The sequence below is a fragment of the Epinephelus fuscoguttatus genome, linkage group LG19 (assembly GCF_011397635.1).
Source record: "Epinephelus fuscoguttatus linkage group LG19, E.fuscoguttatus.final_Chr_v1".
Lineage (NCBI taxonomy): Eukaryota > Metazoa > Chordata > Actinopteri > Perciformes > Serranidae > Epinephelus > Epinephelus fuscoguttatus.
The window spans coordinates 8,455,716-8,477,025 of NC_064770.1; the positions used below are offsets into that span (position 1 = coordinate 8,455,716).

The 21,310-nt window shown below is 41.0% G+C and overlaps 1 protein-coding gene across 1 annotated transcript in view; it reads right to left on the reverse strand.

Moving 5' to 3' along the window:
* The window catches only part of doc2a (double C2-like domains, alpha), a 116,777-nt gene that overhangs the window by 61,568 nt on the left and 33,899 nt on the right, over positions 1–21,310 (reverse strand). Inside the window, exon 3 of the mRNA XM_049561568.1 lies at positions 19,770–19,849. Within this exon, the coding sequence (XP_049417525.1) occupies positions 19,770–19,849 (80 nt within the window). The remainder of the gene's footprint in view (positions 1–19,769; positions 19,850–21,310) is intronic.

A 21,310-nucleotide genomic window follows, 5' to 3' on the forward strand; every position in this document is an offset into this window, starting at 1 on the left:
CATCGCTATGTAATATACGACAATTTTGGCGTCACGAACAGGATGAGGCTTGAGGATGAGAATGAGGATGAGAAGAAGAAGGAACAATTTTGGCGTCACAAACTCCGGACGTGTTGTGGCCTGCGGCGTCGCCGACAGCTTTGGTGCATCTGCTCCCGCATCAGGTCGACAGATATGGTGAGCATTTCATGTGATTGGGTGCTGCTTTGAGTGCTCATTCACGGCTGTTGTGTGTTTGCTGTTTGGTCGCACCGTAAAGAATCGTGTGTGTGTGTGTGTGCCATGATGTGTAGGTGTTTGGGTTGTTTCTCCTTCTAAATTTGTTTTTGTTTGCGCTGTGTACAGTGCAAAAGGGGGGATTGGCCTGTCTTAGGAAAGGCAGAGGAAAATATTGATGTAAGGAGTCTGTCTTAGGAAAGGCAGTGAACAAACTGATGTAAAATGAGTAAAGAGAATGAACTTTGAAGTAAACTAAGGAAAGAAGAATAAAAAGATGAAGTAATAATAATAAGTAGAATGCCTGATTAGTAACGATAAGGTGAGCTAAATAACACCATGCCAGATTAATGAAGAGGGGCCCTTATCTTCTTAACGGTAAGATATGTGTATATTAGTCACTGTGTGAAAGTAGGCTTTGAGAAATAGTTGGAATTTGGCTGAAAATAAAAAGAGGACAGTAACAACCCTGGGCCCAAGGGAAATTGGACGCAGGAAAAAGAGATAAGGAAAAAGAGATAGACAAAAGGAAAAGTAAAGAGATAATAGAGAAGTAAAGAGAAATAGGAATAAAGGAAAGAATAGGAATGCCGCAGATTAGGACAAAAGCCCTCAAGGAGGCGATTTTAGATGGGCCTAAAATCCTGGGATACCACTAGGTGAGTTTCAGGTCAGTTCAGGGAACTGGAGGTGTAGAATGAAAAATTCAATTGAAGTTCCCACTCTGAACATTAAAGTTGACGAACGATGTTTTGAAGCAGCCTCTCATTGAATATTTTACACCTCATAAGGTAGCATAAATTTAGAAAGAATAAAGAAAAAGGAAAATAAGAAAGGAGCGGTAAAAAAGCATGCTAAAGGAAAGTATGAATGAGTCAAGTGTGAGAATTAAGGATTGGATGCTGTTTGTATTTTTGGGAGGATGTTGAATTTGTTGTGTGTTTTTATTTTGTGAGGTTGTTTTATGTCTTTATTTGTTGGAAGAGTGATCTCTGTGTGACGTGCTGTCTCAGCTGTGTTCGTAGAGTGTGAAAGATTGCGCAACGGGATGGTTACAGGGGTTTATGTTATGTTCATGTGATAGATTTTATATTATATAGATATCTATGAGATTTAGTAATTCATAAGGAAAAATATTTTGTTTCTTAGTGTTAAAACATATGAGCCTCAAAAAAGAGGACTTTATAAATATTGACTGAAACTTATGAGCCTTTGAGGGGGACTTTGATAAAGAGTTATGAGCCTCTTTCGAGGGGACGTTTTTGAATCTGTTAATAACGTATGAGCCCCAAGAAGGACGTTTATGATTTTGCAGAGAAGTGTGAATATCAGTGAGAATATTTTCAGTGAGTCTGTGAGAGTGTGTGTGCTCCGGAGGGTGTGTGTGTGTTCTTTGTTTTAGACTTTGTACCTTGTTATATGGAGTTTATCTGATCTTTGGGAGATTGGGTGAGATATTCACTCTCTGAGAACTAGAATACACTGGAAGTTCTTGCTAAATTTAAGAGGTGGAGCAAGGGGGGACACCCCATATAGGATGCAAATAAGGTTGATCTTTCTAATGGGGGAGTGCTGAGGGATCTCCCTTCCCTTCTCCCTTTGTAAGGTACAAGTAGAGAAAAAAAAGGAAAAGAAGTTAAATCATTATGATTTGATTCTGATAGTTGACAGTTTTTAGGATATTCAAATTAATTTAAAGTAAAAAGAGCATGAAGAAGTACAGCCTGGGGGTAATAATGTACTGTTGGAAGATTTAAGATGTTATTAGAGTAAAACAAACTAAAATTTCTAAGTTGATGGTAATGTATTGTATGTAATTATAATTGGGTATTGGTTAATAGGTGTAGTTTGAAGGAGGAAAACCTCTGTTGTAGATAGAATGACCTAAGTGTTGGCGGATAATAGGAGTAAATCACAGCGAATTATTTGTTGTGTGGCTTATGAGGACTGAGGAGATGATAGCTCTAAGGAAAGTGAAAAGAGGAGACATGGAGAGAAGAGGTTGAGGAAGTTTAGGAAGGAAAAGAGGAAGTGCAAGAGAGGCTCAAGGAGCAAAAGAGGAGACAAGGTGTTTATGAAAGTGTTTGTGAAGGTGTGTAGAAGGAAGTGGATTAACGGATGTTGTGAAGGGGAATTTAGAGTTCAGTGGGAAGACAGCCATGGAAGGGTTCTAGATCTGTCAGGGACATCATCATTAGGGAAGTAGGTGTTACTTAACGACAAGAGAAGATTGAAGATTGAGGGAGATTGTAGTCTTTATGTATGTAACACCCAGCAGGAGCATCAAGGTGATTATAGGTGTTCTTTTTATGACCCATAGTTTGAGAGTGAGGGGTCAGAGAGAGGACTCAGAGCTAGTATGGTGACTCTAAGGGTGAATAGTGCACAGATGAGGCTACTACTCTAGTTATGTCTTTGGAGGGGATAAATGCTACAACAGCGATGGTGACAACTTCTCCTTTTGTCACTTCTGGAAATTTTACAAGTGAGGTTGTGACAAGGGCAACCTTTGTCAATAAAACAGTGACGACATCTCTGATGCCTATGGAAATTTGTAAATGTAACTCAGACATTTGATGGGATATCCTTGAAATGTAAGGAGATAGTAGATGTAACACAGGAGCCTATGTTAAAGAGAGAGCTTAGTGTGAGCAGTAGTAAGGAGATGTTTGAACTTAAGAAACAGAAGGAGAAAGAGAATGACACAGATCCATCTTTGACAGCTCAGAGGACTGTTTCAGATGTGGAAGATGAGTTTTTTGACTTTGATTGGACATCAGAAGATATGACAGACCATCACCATGCATTACAGAAGAGAGACACTAAGTGGAAGGCATGTGGATTTGATTCCTAGGTGTTACAAATCGCAGACCCATGGGCAGGAAGGAAAATATGATGACAGCGGTCCCTGTAAGGTTGTTTTTGTTCAAATGAGACTTATGAGGGGTATGAGATGTTTATGGGAATCTCAGATTGTGACAACTATATGATGAATGTGGGTAAGCTTAGACATGAGACTATTGATGACTTGTATGAAGTGACTTTTTATGTGCCACATAGCAAATAGAATAGAACTGTGATGGTACAGAACTAAATTTTGCCTGGTAATGTGACTATAGGGAATTTCAAGGATATTTGAGGGGTTTTGCGAATGCGACTATAAGAGGTTTTGAATATTTGTCAAATACTTAGAGGAGTCACAGACTGGTGTGGCTGCTATTGACCTTTGCAGAAGGCTATGATATTGAGATGGGTTGGAGTTGTAATGCCTGGAGATGATGCTCAGATGCCATTATTACAGAAGACTGACAGAGACTTGACGGGGAAGTGGTGATAGAAGGTGGACTGGAATGTTCAATTATATTATGGTTTTAACATCTATTATTTTGTTATTTAGTAGTTTCTTCCTATAGCGTGGTATGATTAAAGGGGGGCAATGGAAATGTGAATTATAATTAGGAATAATGTGAAAGTATGGTATTGTGAATTTCACAGCTACTTATAAGGTGAAGTTTTGCATTTGATGTATTAATTAATTTGCATCTGCTGTCTTTCCAAAAGATACTGGTTGGTGTCTTCTTTTCTTTCCTCCTAGGACGATACTGGGGGAAGACCACAGTGAGGGTGGTTGGTTGTTCAGAGACCCCCGACGTTCTGAAGGGATTCAGACACTCAAACATGGACAATAAAATGGACTGGAGGGCTCTGAACAAGGACACTGTGATAAAATGTCCAGATTTAAAACACCATTGACGCTACACTGAGAGTCGACGCTGCTAAGGAGTTGCAGTGTGATACATTTTTATGTCGTCTCTTACATGTGTTTTTGGATTTTGTTCTATTACATTGTAATTTGTAATATTGATAGAGGATGATTTTATAGTAGTGATAATCTTAGTAAGACATAACAGTTCGACTTAGTTTTTGAGGTTTTTTGTATGATTAATACTTAAATTTTATAATATTGTCTTTATTTTAATTGTTTGAAGAATGACGGTTTCTGTTAGGGGGTAAATACATTGGGACCTCAGATGTTTTGTTTTTTTCGTGGGAGCTTAGGGATATAGGTGCTAGGCAGGGAAAGGTCCACTGGAAGGTGCGATGGGTTGACCAGCCTGAATTTGAATTTGAATTTGAATTTGAATTTTATGATTTTATTTACTGAGGTTTCTCATATGTATTTGCTTAAGTCATATTTTTACACAAAATATTAAATTCCTCCTTTTTTAAATTGGTTGGGAGTACTATGTGTGGTCGCCTAAGGCAGAGGGACCATGAGAGAATTTTTCCTGTCTAGACTGAGTGAAGGGTATTTCAGAAAGACAGCTGCCTGACAGGTTTTCGCTCTCGCACTCCATAAAGTTGCTATATTGTTAAGGTTATACTGTAGGAAGCACTGTAGGAGGAACTACTGGTTTTTTCACAATTGCAAGTATGTATGTATTGCTCTTTCCTTTTTTGAGACTCTGTGTAGTCTCGAAGGGGGGAATATGTAGTATCTGATGTGCCACATGTTATGTGATGACCAGGGTCTTATATGATCAGTTAGGGGCCCAGGTGAAGATTTTATTATGGCTTAGGTCAAGGATAGATAAGCTAGGTGAAAGGTTGGATTCTATCTAGATTGTCTTTCTGTCACTTGTCACATTTTGTCTCAAAGTTCATCAAAACAACCAACCTATATAGGCAGAGTACTTGTTTTTCAGAGTAGTTCACATCGGCTCCGAACTCTCTCTCAGGCAATCTAGATGCTTGATAGATGCTGTACTTCTTGTAATACACCTTTTTTTATGCAAGCAAGATGGTGTCAGCGGAGTCTCCTTCATCACCTTCACATCATCGCTATGTAATATACGACACTGTCATCATACTTTATTTCTCAATTACAATATTTGTTGATTTATTTGTTGATCTGAATCTGCAAATTAACTGCAGCTGTCAAATAGATATAGTGGAGTAAAGTACAATATGTATTTATCGAAGCTTACAGACAGACATTTACAATGATTCACGACGAATCTAACAATCACTGTAAATATAACAGACAATTATTAATCACATTATAAATTATACATTATGTACATAAATATCCCTCTATAAATCAGCAGTACTCTGTGTCTGTTTTCCTGGCTTACAGATCTTCTTCAGTGATATGAACACAGTATGTTAAATGATTCAGGAGTGTGAGGACAGCAGGATGGATAATTCCCTCACATGACCAAAGGATCAAACACTTGATTCGAATCTCATGACCCCATTAATGGGACTCATATCATAGTGAATTACTCCCAGATATCTCTTAACAGCTGTGACATTTGCAGCGACAGCAGAGACAGATTTATTTTTCATGTCTATATTTTCAATGAGGCAGAGGGTGTAGACTGTGACCCCACAGACGTGTCTGGTATAAAATGTAATCTCAAATACACAATTAGAAAGTAATGTACGTTTAAATTTAGAGGTGGAACAAGTACTCATATGTTTTACTGAAGTAAAGTAGTAACACTGATCTGTCGAAATACTAGTAAAAGACCCGCATTTAAGATTTTACAAAAACATTTACAACAAAATGTAGGTAAAGCTGGAGTAGGTAGTTTAATTTCAAGTCATTTTGTAAAAATCCCATACTAAACTTTGAGCATATTGTAATTCAAGCGGACCGAGAGAACATTAGACTTCTGCACCTCCTGTAAAATCTAGCCCCCGTTCATATTGGCTGCTCTACAAATACAGCTGTCTATGCACGTCCCTACAGAGAAAGCTGCTATTCCAGCTTTGGCAACAACTGCCTACACTGCAAAGCAACCCACAGAAAGGAAGATAGACTTATTAAAGTTTGACAACAAACAAATAAAATACATGTCAATTATTGCTGAAGCATTTCAGGGACTGAGAGAAATTGTCATTTATAGTTTAGCTTTGTGCTAATCAGAGCTAAAGGCTCCCACCTGCGGCTTCAAGGTTATGTTTATGTAGCTAACGTTAGCCAGAGACTCATCATAGTGGGTCTCATTCATGAAATGTCAGTAAATCTGAGTGGATTTGCACATAAAAAACCTTGGCACTAAAAACCAACACCAGATTCATGAACCCCACAGGACACTCGCATTTGATCATAGGTACGTGTGTATATCTATGATAGCCAATCAATCGTAAATTGACAGCACGCTCCCACCAGTCAGCGATTAGCATGCATCCCGGCCCATGAATAGCCAGTGACCACCATATGGAGGTGATAATTACTATCAATAGGTGCATCCTGTCGACCTGCTAACACGCAACAAACAAAGACAGAGAGAGACAAAAAGGCAAACTTCTCTGACACTGAGTGTACGTTCAAACCAACAGTAACCAGAGCTTCCAAAATGGCAGAAGTCATTAATTTTCAATGAGAGCACAGCAACTTGGGCGACCTGGTCGTCAGCCACTCATCTTGGGAAACCAAAGCGACCGGAGTGGTCCAGTCCGGAGGGGAGTAAAACCTTTTTTAACTTTATGGTAATGAGCTCGGTGACAACCAATCGGAATGCTGATGTGCTTTGATGAAGACTTTGGTTCCTATAGCACACTTGTTCCGACAATGGATATCGAGAAGTTTATTTCTTGCCTTCGCACCCACTCAGTCCTTTATAATGTGTCACTGTTCGGTTACAGAGACCGCTGCAGACCATCTCACCAGGAGGACAGCAGGCAGCAGCTCCAGAGACGAACCCCCAGTCAGCTGCTACAGCAACCCTAATCCAGCCAGTGCAAACTGTAGCTCCAGATAGAAGAACAGCCCCTTGTTGCTGTTGTGAACTGCAGCCCCCCTGTAGTTTAGTTCATCCAGAATTTCGCCAGTTTTTGTTCACTGTAGAGGCATGTCAGAAAAGAAGTTTTATTTATAAATTCAAGGTAACACAAATGATTATTTTGTGGATGAAGTACTCCTTTAAGGTATCAATGCATCCACCAAATAGTTATTCATTCATTCATTCATCTTCTAACCGCTTCATCCTCTTGAGGGTCGCGGGGGGGCTGGAGCCTATCCCAGCTGACATCGGGCGAGAGGCAGGGTACACCCTGGACAGGTCGCCAGACTATCGCGGGGCTGACACATAGAGACAAACAACCATTCACACTCACATTCACACCTATGGACAATTTAGAGTAAGACAATTTAGACAATTTAGTCCCCAATCTGCATGTCTTTGGACTGTGGGAGGAAGCCGGAGTGCCCGGAGAGAACCCATGCTGACACGGGGAGAACATGCAAACTCCGCACAGAAGGGCTCCCATGCCCGGGATCGAACCGGCAACCCTCTTGCTGTGAGGCGAGAGTGCTAACCACCACACCACCGTGCCGCCCCACCAAATAGTTAACTAAAACAAAACTAAAAACTAATTAGACTGTTATTGTGGAAAGAGCCATTCTTTACAATGAGTAATTTTACTTAAGCCCTTCTGATTTAGATAATTAAATGTATCTAAGCAGGTTAATTTAGTGTTCGAATTATACCATGGCTTCGGGGGAGCCCTATTACAGGGCTGGGGGTTGAGAGGATACTGTATACATATACATTAATGCAGCCACTTATGTGCAAAAATATCAATAATTCATACAGAGAATCTTTAGTCTGGGACAATAAGAAGCAGAAACAGTTTTTGTTTTTAGTGGCTCTCCATCAAGAAACAATAAAACCGCCAAAGCACAGTGGTCATGCAATGGTTGTTTGTGTTATTTTGTGAAACAGACCAGATCGAGGCTGCATCCCATGATAATTATGAACCACAGCCTCACAGTAAAACATTCAGATGTAAAGTCAATGCAAACACACTATTGTGCAGTAGGCTGTGCAAAAACTGTCAACACTCAACAAACAGTGGACTAAAACATCACAGGACTACTGTAAGTAATACGGCATTACATATCACACAGCTAGAAGACTTTAAAATACAATCATTACCATAAGTGCCTTGAGTGCACCCCAGGCATGGATGTCCACAGCAGGAATAGACAGTATACTGTTCATTAGATACTAACTATCAGAAATCGGTAAACACCCACATTGATAATTAGCCTATTAATTATTGGAACCTAAATTTACAGGAAAACATGAATTTATACAGAAAGAAACAGTGGCACCAAATGTTAGACTACAATATTTTAGTGGTTCCCCTAAATTTCCTAAGTTAGCTCATGTCTCTTTCAGCAGAGCTGAGCTCCACAGTTCCAAAATTTTTATCTATCCAACAGCTTTGTTATTGAACATTGTGTCTACAGACTTTTACTCTAGTTTCCATGTGTGTAAAAGAAATTACACATTCCTCACTGCCACAATCACGAGGCTCTTTCTGTGCAATGTTTGACCTTTAAACCTGCTGTATACTGACCACAAACCAATCTGCATGTTCAGTTACAGCAGCAGCTACCAGAATTTCCTTTGTTTGTAGTTACGCTGGTAAAAATGTTTCCTTGATCCCCAAAGAAAACTACCTTCACAACAGGCAGCACTGACTTAATCCATCTGTTCGGGTCTGAAACTGCTTCTTTCTGTCTCTGAGTCGATAACGGGGGGAAATCATTAACATTTAAGTAGCTCCTCGTATAAAGAAATCACTGGGGGAGACAAAAGGAGGCAAAGCTCAGTGACAGCAGGTGCATCCTCTGAGAAAATGAAGCAATCTAAAGCTCACTTCTGTAATGTGGTTCCTCTTTGTGATGCTGTTGTATTCGATATGTCATAAACTGAGACAAGACACACAGAAACAACTGAGTCTGATTATGTTTGAATCAATGTGCAGTAATACTGCAGTTTTTAAAAATACCAGTTTAGTATTTCAAGTGTACTTGTACATGTTGTTCTTTTTGAACTCATTGTTTTGCAGTTAAGTAAGCAAGTCTCAAGTCCATGCACTTAAGTCTCAAGTAAAGCCTAGAGTCAAGACAGGTAATCTTCGAGTCAAGTACCAAGTCAAGACTGACAAGTCCCAAGTCCTACACTCTTTCGAGTCCCAAACAACTTATAATGAGCTCTTTACCAAATGTAAAAACATAGTAAAAGGTTAGCTAAGCATTAGCTTGCCAGCAGACATGGGGGAAAGTCACACATGTGCAAGTCACAAGCAAGTCTCAAGTCTTTACCTTCAAGTCTCAAGAAAGTCCCAAGTTAGTTGTGGTGAGAATCAAGCAAGTCAAGTCCCTGCTCAAGCAAGTCAAGTCGAGTCATTGCTCAGGTCAAGCAAGTCACAAGCAGAGTTGGGTAAGGGTTACTTTAAAAGTAACCAAATTATTTTACTGCGTTACTTTTTTGAAAAGTAACCAGTTACTTTACTGTGTTACTCTCTGAGTAAAGTACCTCAAGTACTTTAAAAGTTCTTCCAACATTACTCCCTGAGAAAAGTAACTCAACCACTTTTAAAGTACTTTTGAATATTCTACATTTCCTATTGGGCAATAGACCACAGGGCGCTAAGCCTACATCTTTTTGTCTCCAAAATTAAAGTTATGGACCACTTGCCCTTCAGTGAGATCCAATTCTCCCATCACAGCCGTCACTTTGACCAGTAGAAACACACAACGATCTGCTGCCGTAGACAACTGCATGACAACAACACCCCAGCATTTTTAATATTTCCTCTAGGGATGTTACCACACAGAGTAAAAGGGGGAAATGATGGTGTGAAACAGCAGAGGCACTTTGTCAACCCTCTGAGTTAACATTACTGTCATTCACATACTGTCACAATGTTACGTCCTCATAATGGAGACGGACATAAAGTAGCCTAATAACATTAACAAATAGCAGCGGGGCTTTTCCTCACCACAACTGCAGAGGCTCCCAGCTTCATTTGAAACAGATTACAATGTTATTTATTTATTCCTCTGTTTATATTTACTTTTTATCGCTCCCATTGCCTTGATAAAGTTAACACACATCGCACTGTCATTTTAAACTCAACACTTCCTGAATTTGTTTCAAATTAAAAGCTCCTTATAACCTCAGCTGAGAGAATCCCTCCATTTTCTGAATAGGCTTTTATTGTGAAATATTTGTATAAAATACAAATATTTTATAACTTGGTTGTGGAGGATACAGTAGCTTCATTGTTTATGTACGGTGCTTCAAATGTTTTTCCTGCCATCTGCTGGCGCTTTTAGGTGACTACAACAACATTTCGGCTGGCACATTAACAGACACAGTGACTCAAATAATAGTAAAAGTAATAAAAATAAGACAAGAATAACCCGATGACATCACACACGTTGTGAAAGATGACCAGGGATAATTGGTGAGTACCATCATGTAGTGTGTCATGTCTGTCGGCCAAGTCACTGCACGATTTTATGACTTCACAATCGTGTAATGTGACACAGTGACTTTCAGAACGGGCAGAAAAGTCATGTAGTGTGTACCAGGCATAATACCTGTCTGTCAGCGAGTCCTCCTCCATCTATTGAGTCGTGGGGATTTTACTGATGATCCTGACAGTCGTTGCTGTTTCGGAGCTTAAGGACCAGCGTTCTAAAAGTAACGGAAGTAACTGATGGCTTGTTTGAAAATGTACTCAAGTATTTGATTACTCAAACAGCAAACTAACGCATTAAGTTACTGCAAAAAGTAATCAAAGTACTCTAAGTAACGCATTATACCAAATTCTGGTCACAAGTCAAGTCATATGTCACATACAGCAAACATCTCCTCACGATCCGCTAGCTACATGTCCTCTGAATATGCTGTGAAAAGTCTGGTCTCTGTAGGCAGCCCAGGCTCCGCAAATGGCAACAAAAACATTTTGGTCCAGGCTGCACCAACCAGCCAGCGCGAGACCAGCGAAAGCAAGCACACACATGCAGTGCCCATGCCTTACGGCCTCGCGCAAGCGCGCACAGGTGAACGTGGTGCCCAGAGAGGCAGTTAGAGCTACAGGCTACAATGAGGCTAAAAACAGAGTTTAAATGACGTTTTTCCAAACAACTTTTTATGTTGGGGCTTCAGGACACCTGGATCACTACGGATGACCAATATGGAGATATTTTGTGGTTTTAATTATGTGTTTTTGGACGTTTGAATCTGGGGCGCCATAAGCCTCCATTAGGTGGAGTTTTGTTGCTACCCCCTCTCCCCTTGGATCTCCGCAAGTGTTGTGAGGATTCTAAAACTTCACCTGATCATCCATCGGCATGAGGGTGAGTAGATTATGGCTGAATTTTCACGTAGGGTGCACCATCCCTTGAACAGGTGTGTAAATCCAGGGTAAATAGCAGCTATTGCTCGTTCATGACAGAGTCACGGAGGACGAGGGGGGGAGGGATGAGCTAGCTCCATTGTGTTTGATAACACTGTTGAACATAAACAGCAGTGACGCCCAACGGTGCTTAGCATGCCTTTAATACTGAATAAAGCCAAGTTCCTTCGAGTCATCTGTCTCAAGTCAAAGTCAAGTCTCAAGTCATGAATTTGAGGTTGAGTCTGACTTGAGTCAAGTCATGTGACTCGAGTCCCCTATCTCTGCTTGCCAGTTATATTAATATTAGTCTTGACTCATCATTCGTGCAACCTCAAAACTGAACAAAGCTGAAAGTTGTTTCATCTCATCAGTCTTTTATATTTGACCCACACCTTTTGCATGCTGTAATTCATTTTTTGTTGACTAGCTGGTAGTATTTGTACACAAAAGAAATTATCTTTTATAACAGTTTTTCCATCAACATAATGTCAGTTCTTCATGGTTCTCTCCTGCAATGTGGATGCTGTTGGACTGGAAAAGCAAAGTGGATCGGACTGGGAATGTAGAATTGATTCATGGCGCACAATTTAAATAACATAGTTTTTCATCTTTAGGCTTGGGGGAAGTGTGTCAAGTATTTTCAGTTCAAAAGGCTCAAGTCCAATTTAAGACAAGAGTCACTGGTGGTTAAGTCCAAGTCAAGTTGCAAGACTTTTGATTTTGGCACCAAGTTTGAAAGAGAGACTGAGTATGAGATATGAAAAACAAGTAACCACCAAAACATTTTCACTGGCCTCCATACTGTTTGCTAACCTTTTGTCCAGTGTGTCTGTAACGTTGACCGTGACACATCACAAAAAAAAAGGCATACTCGTCGACTGCAGACTATTTTAACAAATATTCCTGTGGTGGAAAAAGAGTGTAACATGTAGTTTCCCCTTTTATTTCCTTGTCCACATACTGTCAGAAAGCATCATTTATAATTATACATACATTTTGTATCAGCTTCTGTATCATTTCATACACATTTCCTACAAATTCAGTCTGATGTATAGGCACCTCAGAAAACCTGAAATCTCCACTTGAATTTAAATCAGTTCTCAGAGTGTTTGAGCACCTTTAGGCTGCACAGTTAGTTGTAATGACTAACTAACATCAGTTGGTTTAGGTCATGGTTTATGGACAAACTTCCACATCATGTATATGAATTTGTTTGAATTTTTTAAAAGATCCAGGTACTAAAAACATCATGGCCTCGGTTATGGTCATAATGATGGTAACCACTTGTAAATGAGGCCATTTTTGACATCTGTAGAGAGATCATCTAGACTGTGAGACTGAAACAACAACAACAAATTACTGTTTGTTGTAATTTGCCTCTGGGTCCTTAGAGAATTCAATCTCTTACCAGTTTGTATGAGCAAAGACAAAAAAAGCCATCTGGGAAATTCAGGAAGTATTTCTGAGTGAAAACAAAATCCCAGGCACAAAGAAAATCCCAGAAAAATAGATTTAAGTTTCGCCCTAGTCAGTGTCAGTGCAGGAAGTGTGAATGTCCCTTAGAGATCTTCTGTGGTTGCATCTCATTGAAAACTTTAGGGAGGCAGCTGTTCTATTAAAGAGCAGCTGGAAGTTAATCAGACATTCATCAAGCCAACCAATTAATCTTCATCATCAAAGTCTTTTCTCTTGTTAAACCCCGAAATATTGTTTGATGAAACTTCCCATGAAGCATAAATCTCACCTTTGTGTCACTTGTGTAACCAAGTTTAGAAGTGTGATGTCGAAGTTCTTTGCCTCATTTTGATGCACCAAGTTGTAATGAGCTCATTATAGTCCTCCTGAGACTGGAGGTCTGAAAACACATGCTGGTACTTGACAGTTGGCGAGAGCTGCAGGTGTAGTGGCTGTTGGTTCCTCCAATAGGCAACAAAGAGCTCATTCCTCACACTAAAAACACTTTGACAGGCAACAGGTGACATTTCTACTTTATCAGAAGAGTCTGGTTTCAGTTTATGCAAGAGAAAAATAACATCCTGCAGCCCACAAAGCTCATTTCCAGGCCTGCAGAGTCTGAAAACCTATCTGTAGTCCACTATGGGGCAGGCAAGACTCAATCATGTTGCTCAATAGAGAATGGCAATATGTCATCAACATCAGGGACCGTAATGTGAATGGGTGGCAAGCTGTCAAGCTCTATACGAATCACTATCATTAACTAACTTCAGTTTTGGAATATTAACCTTTTTTGCTTGTCAAGAGCTTCTCTTTATATGGGCATTTGTCTTTCGTGTATTCGTATACATTTGATGATAAGCAATTGACAGATGACAGATGAGACTGGCAACTACTGTAGCTACAGACTCTTATCCTGGTGGTGTCACCACCCCAGAATGTTCTGCGATTCCCATTCCTTATTGAAGTGTCACAAGAATGTCTCAAAAAAAGGAGCCTGGATGATATCACGGATGAGTTCATCAGGAGGAGTGAGGAGTGACACTTTGCTTGTAAGTCATTAACATCAGTGGTTGATGGTTTATTGACTGTATTTTACAAGCATGTGTGCTTTTTTGCATGTGTAATAATGTTCAGTAGCCTATTTTAACTGGCTTGGCTTGTTCTTCGGCAGGCCTCTAGTGGCCTTTACTGTTATGTTGTGTTCATTATGTGTATGGTAGCGATGTCTCACAGCCATGTTGATATTGGATTGTGTTGGATTGTACACTCTCCCTATGACATATGTCCATGTGAGACTTTTGACTAAATGATTTTGTTGGCACTGATTTTTATTCTGCATTTCTTGCAACCTCCAGAGCTGAAAAATGAAGCCAACACAGATGGGCCAAAAACTGCTCTTCTTTGAATGTCTGCTTGAGGTTAGCTCCAGAAGCCAGTCAATCCCCATATACCGTCATCGCTTTAAATATCCCATGGTGCTGGAATGCATGCATTTGACTACATTTTCTCTAAATCCACATGGCAACAAATCATGCAGGCAGTGGTTATAGCAGGTTTATCTTGCTTGTGGGGGTGGGACACAACCAAGGTTAATTGGTTGGTTTTGGAAGTGCGCATCTGGTTGACTTCCCTTCCTCCATTAAGAGGTAACACACAGCCACCTCTCTTCATTTTTCAATGGGAAGCAGCCAGAAGGCTAGAAGGCACTTGTAAGGGTCATTCTGACATGAAATGATGGAGCAGTATTTTCCAGAATTTTGTATTTATCAATTTTCATGTTATATTTAAAGGGGTGTAAATACACTGATCACATGTCTATGTGTCTCAGATGTACTCCCCCCACCCCCTCCCCACCCCCACCCCCCACCAAGCAGAGAGCTGTGGAGGCTGTGGAGTCATTCATTCATTCATCTTCTAACCGCTTCATCCTCTTGAGGGTCGCGGGGGGGCTGGAGCCTATCCCAGCTACATCGGGCGAGAGGCAGGGTACACCCTGGACAGGTCGCCAGACTATCGCAGGGCTGACATATAGAGACAAACAACCATTCACGCTCACATTCACACCTATGGACAATTTAGAGTTACCAATTAACCTAGTCCCCAATCTGCATGTCTTTGGACTGTGGGAGGAAGCCGGAGTGCCCGGAGAGAACCCACGCTGACACGGGGAGAACATGCAAACTCCGCACAGAAGGGCTCCCACGCCCGGGATCGAACCGGCAACCCTCTTGCTGTGAGGCGAGAGTGCTAACCACCACACCACTGTGCCGCCCCGCTGTGGAGTCAAATATCAATAAAATCCCTGGTAGTATTTCAGTGCAAATTCAAGCTTATTATCAGACCTGTAACATCTCAGTCTGCTGTACAGATTAATGTGAGGTTTAGTCAATAAGTTTCACTGGAACAAAAAGTCTTGTTTCCCATGTGACTGTGGCTGAGGCTGGAGCATAGTGATAATACAAGTATAAATATGATAGAAGAGTTGTGGCAGGAGTAGAGAGCAGTCCTGCACTGCTCTCAGCAAAAATTGCATTAGTCTGGTTTGCGAATTGCTGAGTCAGTCAGGCGCTCCGTCTCATTGAGTCCCACAGTGGGTGTTAAATGTCGGCAGGTGAGATAAGAGGCAGCAGAGCTTCAGAGTAGGTGTCAGGTTTGAGATGACTGATCACGGTCCACTGAGATCACCGCTGAGCAGATTCCTACACACACACACACACACACACACATACAGATATACATACACTGAGCGCCTTGACAGGTATCAGGTGTCTGGTGAATTGTCCCTCAGCTCCAACGAGCCTGTAGATTAACAGCGGTGTGGCCTGTTGTCTTTTTACAGTCTGCAGTTATCATTTCTGACACTTTAATCGAGCTCTGGTGAGACAGTTGGCTCTGAATTATGATACTTCTGCTGGTGCTGTTACATTGTTGTGGCAGAGAGGTTTGTTTTGAAGCCAGCCGGTTAAACAAAGCTAGATTTACCTTAGTTGGGGGTCCTGATTAAAAAACAGCTCCCTAGTTGCTTGTATCATTTTTCCAACACACTTTTCATGAAACCATGCCCACTTCAAAAGCAGGCTACCTGACGTAGATGTTTGATTGGCTGCCAGGTTACTGCTAGCAAGCACCATTGATTGAGAACACTGGGAGCTAGCAAGCACACCCATTGATTTACCCACAGACTGTAAAGTTTTTGGTCATCACCATCTTGTGTTTTCTTGGAGCAAGAAGTGACCATAGTGGAACAATAACGTAGGACTGTGGGGGGGCAAGGGGTGGATCTGACTGAGAAGCCGAGGACACCATCAGCAGACAGCCTGTTACTCGAAGCGACCCCTCCCTTAATTATGCGTACCTTCAAGCCTTAACAAACTATAAACGGGTGAGTTATGAAAAAAATTCACTCCCTGTACAGTTGTCATTAGCCTGTAGAGACCCAAACTGTTTTTTGTACCAGGTTGTAAACATGTTTATTTCTGTTGGGCATTTTAACATGGCGGTCTGTGGGGATTGACTGGCTTCTGGAGCCAGCCTCAAGCAGCCATTCAAAGAACTGTAGTTTCTGACACTTTGTGTTGGCTTCATTTTTCAGCCCTCGAGGTTGCCACTTGGATTTACCCCATGGTCCCTCCACCTCTCCTTGCCAGTCAGAAACTAAATCACCAGAAAGTTTACTAACCAGTAGTTAGCCGGGGGCAGTTTGCTTGGTGCCATGGCATTGTCCTGATGGCACATTGTTCTAAAACCCCAGTAGTCTGAACAATGTCCCCTTGGACCAAAGCCCATTTGTCCGACAGCCTGTTATTCCAAAAACAAATGCCCATTGCACTAAAAATACACACTCTCCCTGTAGTTACAAAGATTTATGGCCTGCAGTTGGCCCTGCCACAATTTTTTTTCTACAGTATGTTGAAGGCATGACCTGTCCTACTCTGCCTCTGATTGACTTACCTTAATACCCTTACCCCAACAAAGCTCAATCCTCATGCTTAATTGTAACCAACCCATCCAATGAAGGCAATGAGTACTAGCCAATCAGATGCAGAGTAAGGCCAGTCGAGCCTTTGCCATAGTAGGAAAAAAATTTGTACCCGGGGAAGATCTGGTGATATGTAAGGGAGACTGTGTATTTTCTGACTGTTGGAAAGATGGGCTTTCATGGAACATTTCAAACACACTATTGGGATTTCAGAACAATAGGCCAGTGGAACAATGTGCAATTAATGTCTGGGTGCTCTGACTGATTTTCTACAACCACTGTGAAATATGACAGTTACAGTAGCTTGGAAAATGGTGAAACAGCTGGCTAAAGGGAGACTTGGTCAATTTTCAACCAGCTCTGTCATCACAGTGTGTGCACATGAATGGAGTTTGGCTTTTGCTTGCAGATGAGCGGAAAGGCAAACACTGTTCATCTGCACACACTGCCCATACTGGGATGACAGAGCTGGTTGAAAAGTTCCTTTAACCAACCCAGTCTCACTCCGAAGTCATCAAATACCAGCACTTGGGCAATAACTTCTGGCATCAGACACCAGAGAAAAAAAGCTGTCCATTCATGTCAGCATGATCAGTGGCCGGTCACCGTTATTGTATAATGGTGCCCAGGAGCAACAGAGGGAAATGCGGCAGGACAACAACGTAAGTTAAGTGGGTGGAAATCCGCAAAGGGTGGGGGGAGGGGTGTTGGATGGGTCCAACAACCACCTACTTTCACCTCGGAGGCCGGTGTTCGCTTCCCGTATGATTGTAAAGATAGACCCTGTTCTTTTGTCCCAAACCCAACCACGTACATGTGTTGGCAAACCGTAACCACATGCGTTTGTTGTTGAAGGAAAAGACGTTAATTCACGGTGTTGTGTCAGCGTAGTGACTGTATGCAAACTGCACATTTCCTGTGAAAACGGAAGTGTACTTTAAAAAGAGACAATATAAGTAACAGGCCGAAGTTGACACAGCGTCCCAGATCATCAAAAATCCAATGCACCCAGGGTACCTTGCACATCATATCTCAACATGGAAAGTCCATGACTATACGTGACGAGGTCAGAGTGAGAACATGTTGCTTTAACAGCTGTAGCATCTCCAATTCAGTCAGCGACTGTTGGTAAAAACAGATAAACACAGGGGAGGCACACACATGTAAACAAGACACATTCATACATAAAGGAGGTAGAGGGGCATCAAAACCCAATGTCCTGCCTCTAAGGAGAAAGATGAGAGGGGGTAGAGTTCCTTAGTATATTTTGGCAAGGGTGGTGTTCAAAGCCACTGATGATGTCAAGCTGTGTCATTTCACAGGGTGCCCAGGTAAGAAGCCTCTTTGAGCCAGCAGCACCCGACTTACAGCAATAAGCCAATAGCTGTGCTTTGGTTCATGCAACATTAAAGCTGAATTGAATTTGTTACAGGTCTGATTCACACTGTGAGAGCTGATGTCACTTCCTGTCTAGCTTCTGCAACATGATGCAATCTCTCATTCAACATTTCTTTCATTGATTTTTCTGAAAAAATGAAGCATGTTCCTAAAGTTTACTTTCCATGTTCTTAGATAAGTCAGCTCCACTACAGCAACTGATATTAGAAATAAAAAACTTTGTAATTTTGACAAAGTTCAACAGTGATAAATCAAAAAGCACTGACTAAAAAACTGGCAAAAAACATTCTACATTGTTCATTATGTCTGAGACACTCAACTCACTTCTTGTTGAGCCATGACATTTAACCTGTTATCAACTGTGGGCTTATGGGAAATGCTTGTTAAAGGCCACTTAAAACAGAGATACTGAACAAACCATTAGTTTGTTTTTTAATATAAATATGAGTTAGCTTCATGACATACTGTGGAGAAAGACTGTGTCCTAAGACTGCACCTTTAATTAACAGAGTTGTTACAAATATCAAGGATGTTTTGAATGAGGTTCTTGAACATACTCGGTTTCACAGCGATAGCGATATGCAGCAGTTAAATGCACTTGTTAACAGGGGATGAGCACAAGGATGTTATCTGGATAAAGTCTCTTATTAGAGAGACAGCATAGGCTCCCGGCTATTAAATATCCCAGGGGCCCCAACCTGTAACATCATTGTTTGTTAGGTACTTGTATATTTCTGTTTTCTGCCACTTTAAACTTTGCTTCTTATACATGTGAGAGGGATATATCTTACTTTTTACTGCTTTACATTTATTCAATATCAATAGCTAAATTGCAGATGGAGATTATCAACACAAAATGTTATTTATTAATAAACGATAATGTGTGATTATAGATTAAACTAATGAGCAGTATATAAAGTCATTTAAATGAGCTCCACCTTTACCAGCTGCAACATTAAAGTAGTGGACTGTTTAGCTGTAATATAAGAATTTGTGCACGGGAAATGGGGGCCATACTGTTTCCTGCATTGTGGAAGGCTGTCAAACTACAAGATCATTTGTTACCAGCCAGCCGCCATAGTGTTTTCAGAAGGGCAGCTCACATTACATCACCTACCAGCAGGAGCATTTATGGTTTGGTGGGGTGCAGTGCATTCTGGTAGTTGTAGGTTTTCTCCCTTTTGAGAAAAAGGACCACAGCCCTTTTTTCTGTTTTCTTTGGTTATGTAGCACCATTTTCAAAAGTATTTGTGTATTTGGGCTCTTTTTAGAAATCTTAATACTACAGCACACAATGATATTTTAGACAGCTTGCAGATTCCACTGTTGAAAAAATTAATCCAAAAAGCACTTCACTGAAAGCACACTGAAGCCTTAAAGCTCTTGTGTCTGAATGGGAACAAATCTCTGCAGCCAGGTCCCAAAATCTGGTGGCAAGCCAGAGACCAGACGAGTGGAGGCTGTGAGAGCAGCACATTAATGATCATGGTTTGGAGAGCGTTCTTACCTTGGCCCGAAGCACAGTGCAGTGCAGCTCACTGGAGCTCTGCTCGTATCTCAGCTCAAACTCCAGCGTTCCCAGAGCAGCTGAGGAAATAACACAGGAAAAAGACAATAATCATAATTCATTAAAAAAAAAAAACATGATTTACAAGCATCGCATCAGTAGCATCAGAAAAAAACGGCATTGTTGAAAATCAGTCAGAATAAATTGAAAGCATGCAGGAGAACGGAGAAATATCTCAGCATGCATTCAGAAGATGGAAATCCAATTTAGTGGAGCAGCAGCTGTCACATGAACCTGAACACAACACATCACGTCAACATGAAAAATCCTCTTAGAAGCAGAGGAGACACATTCGTCAAGGCTTCTTACAAACATGCATACATACTGCGTGAAAAGGTACATGTTCATACAACACACACACGAACACACACACAACCTGGTGCTCTTCCAGTGCAGTTATATAAGAAGACACAGAGAAAATGTGATTCACAGGGATTAGGACAAACATTTATTTTAGGCACCAGCTCTCATAAATACCAACAAACCACTGCTTACACAACATATTGTGTTCTTACACTAAACTATAAGCTTCTGTAAACTGCCGTGTGTTTATCAACCTGGAGTCTTGCCCACATCCTGTTTAGCTCCTGCTGATCTCAAACAAGAACATCTGAAGTGACTGCTTGGAGAGTCAATCAAATGACTGCAAAGACACATGAAACAGCTACAAAGAGCATGAGACAACTACAAGAGAGGCGACTACAAAGAGACGACCACTAAGGGATGTAAAATCACCACAAACAGATGATAAACAATCACAGACTGCTAAGAGAGACAAACAAGATTCACAACAAGATGCAAAATAACTACAAAGAGACAAAAAACGACCACAAAGAGACCCAAAATGGCTATGAAGAAACAAAGAAAACCACAGAGACACAAAACAACTACAATGAGACACAGAATGACAACAAAGTGACAAATAGCAATAACACAAGCAAAATCGAATAACAAAAACAGACACATACAGTAACAACCACAAAGAGCCAAAAAATGATCACATAGAAACACAAAGCCACCAGAGAGACAAGAGATGCAAAATAATCACAAAGAGACAATAATGGCCCCAAAGAGAAGCACAAGAGCCGTTTGAAGTTGTTTTTTGTCTCTTTCAGTCTGGGGTTCCTGCTGTTATGTTGCGTGGTGGGGGGTCTTTTACATGTCCGGAGGTGGGGATGGTTGTTGTCTTTGGCTCATTGTCTGAATAATACATCTATGGTCGCACTAGCTTTCTGTTGTCAGTGTATTTTCCCAGAGAGGGTTTCTGGAAAGCTGACACAACTTTCCTTTATTACTCCTCCATAGCTGAATGAAATGAAATGGATATCAGTATCACAACTGTTGTCCAAGAGATACTTCTGATCATTTGCATCCTAATTCTGAAACTGTGGTCGTGAATCAGCAGCAGCATATCAGCAGCGGCAGCTTTAGTCCTGCATCAGTGAATCTGAGTGGGAAAAAGACTTGAAACCTAGAACAAT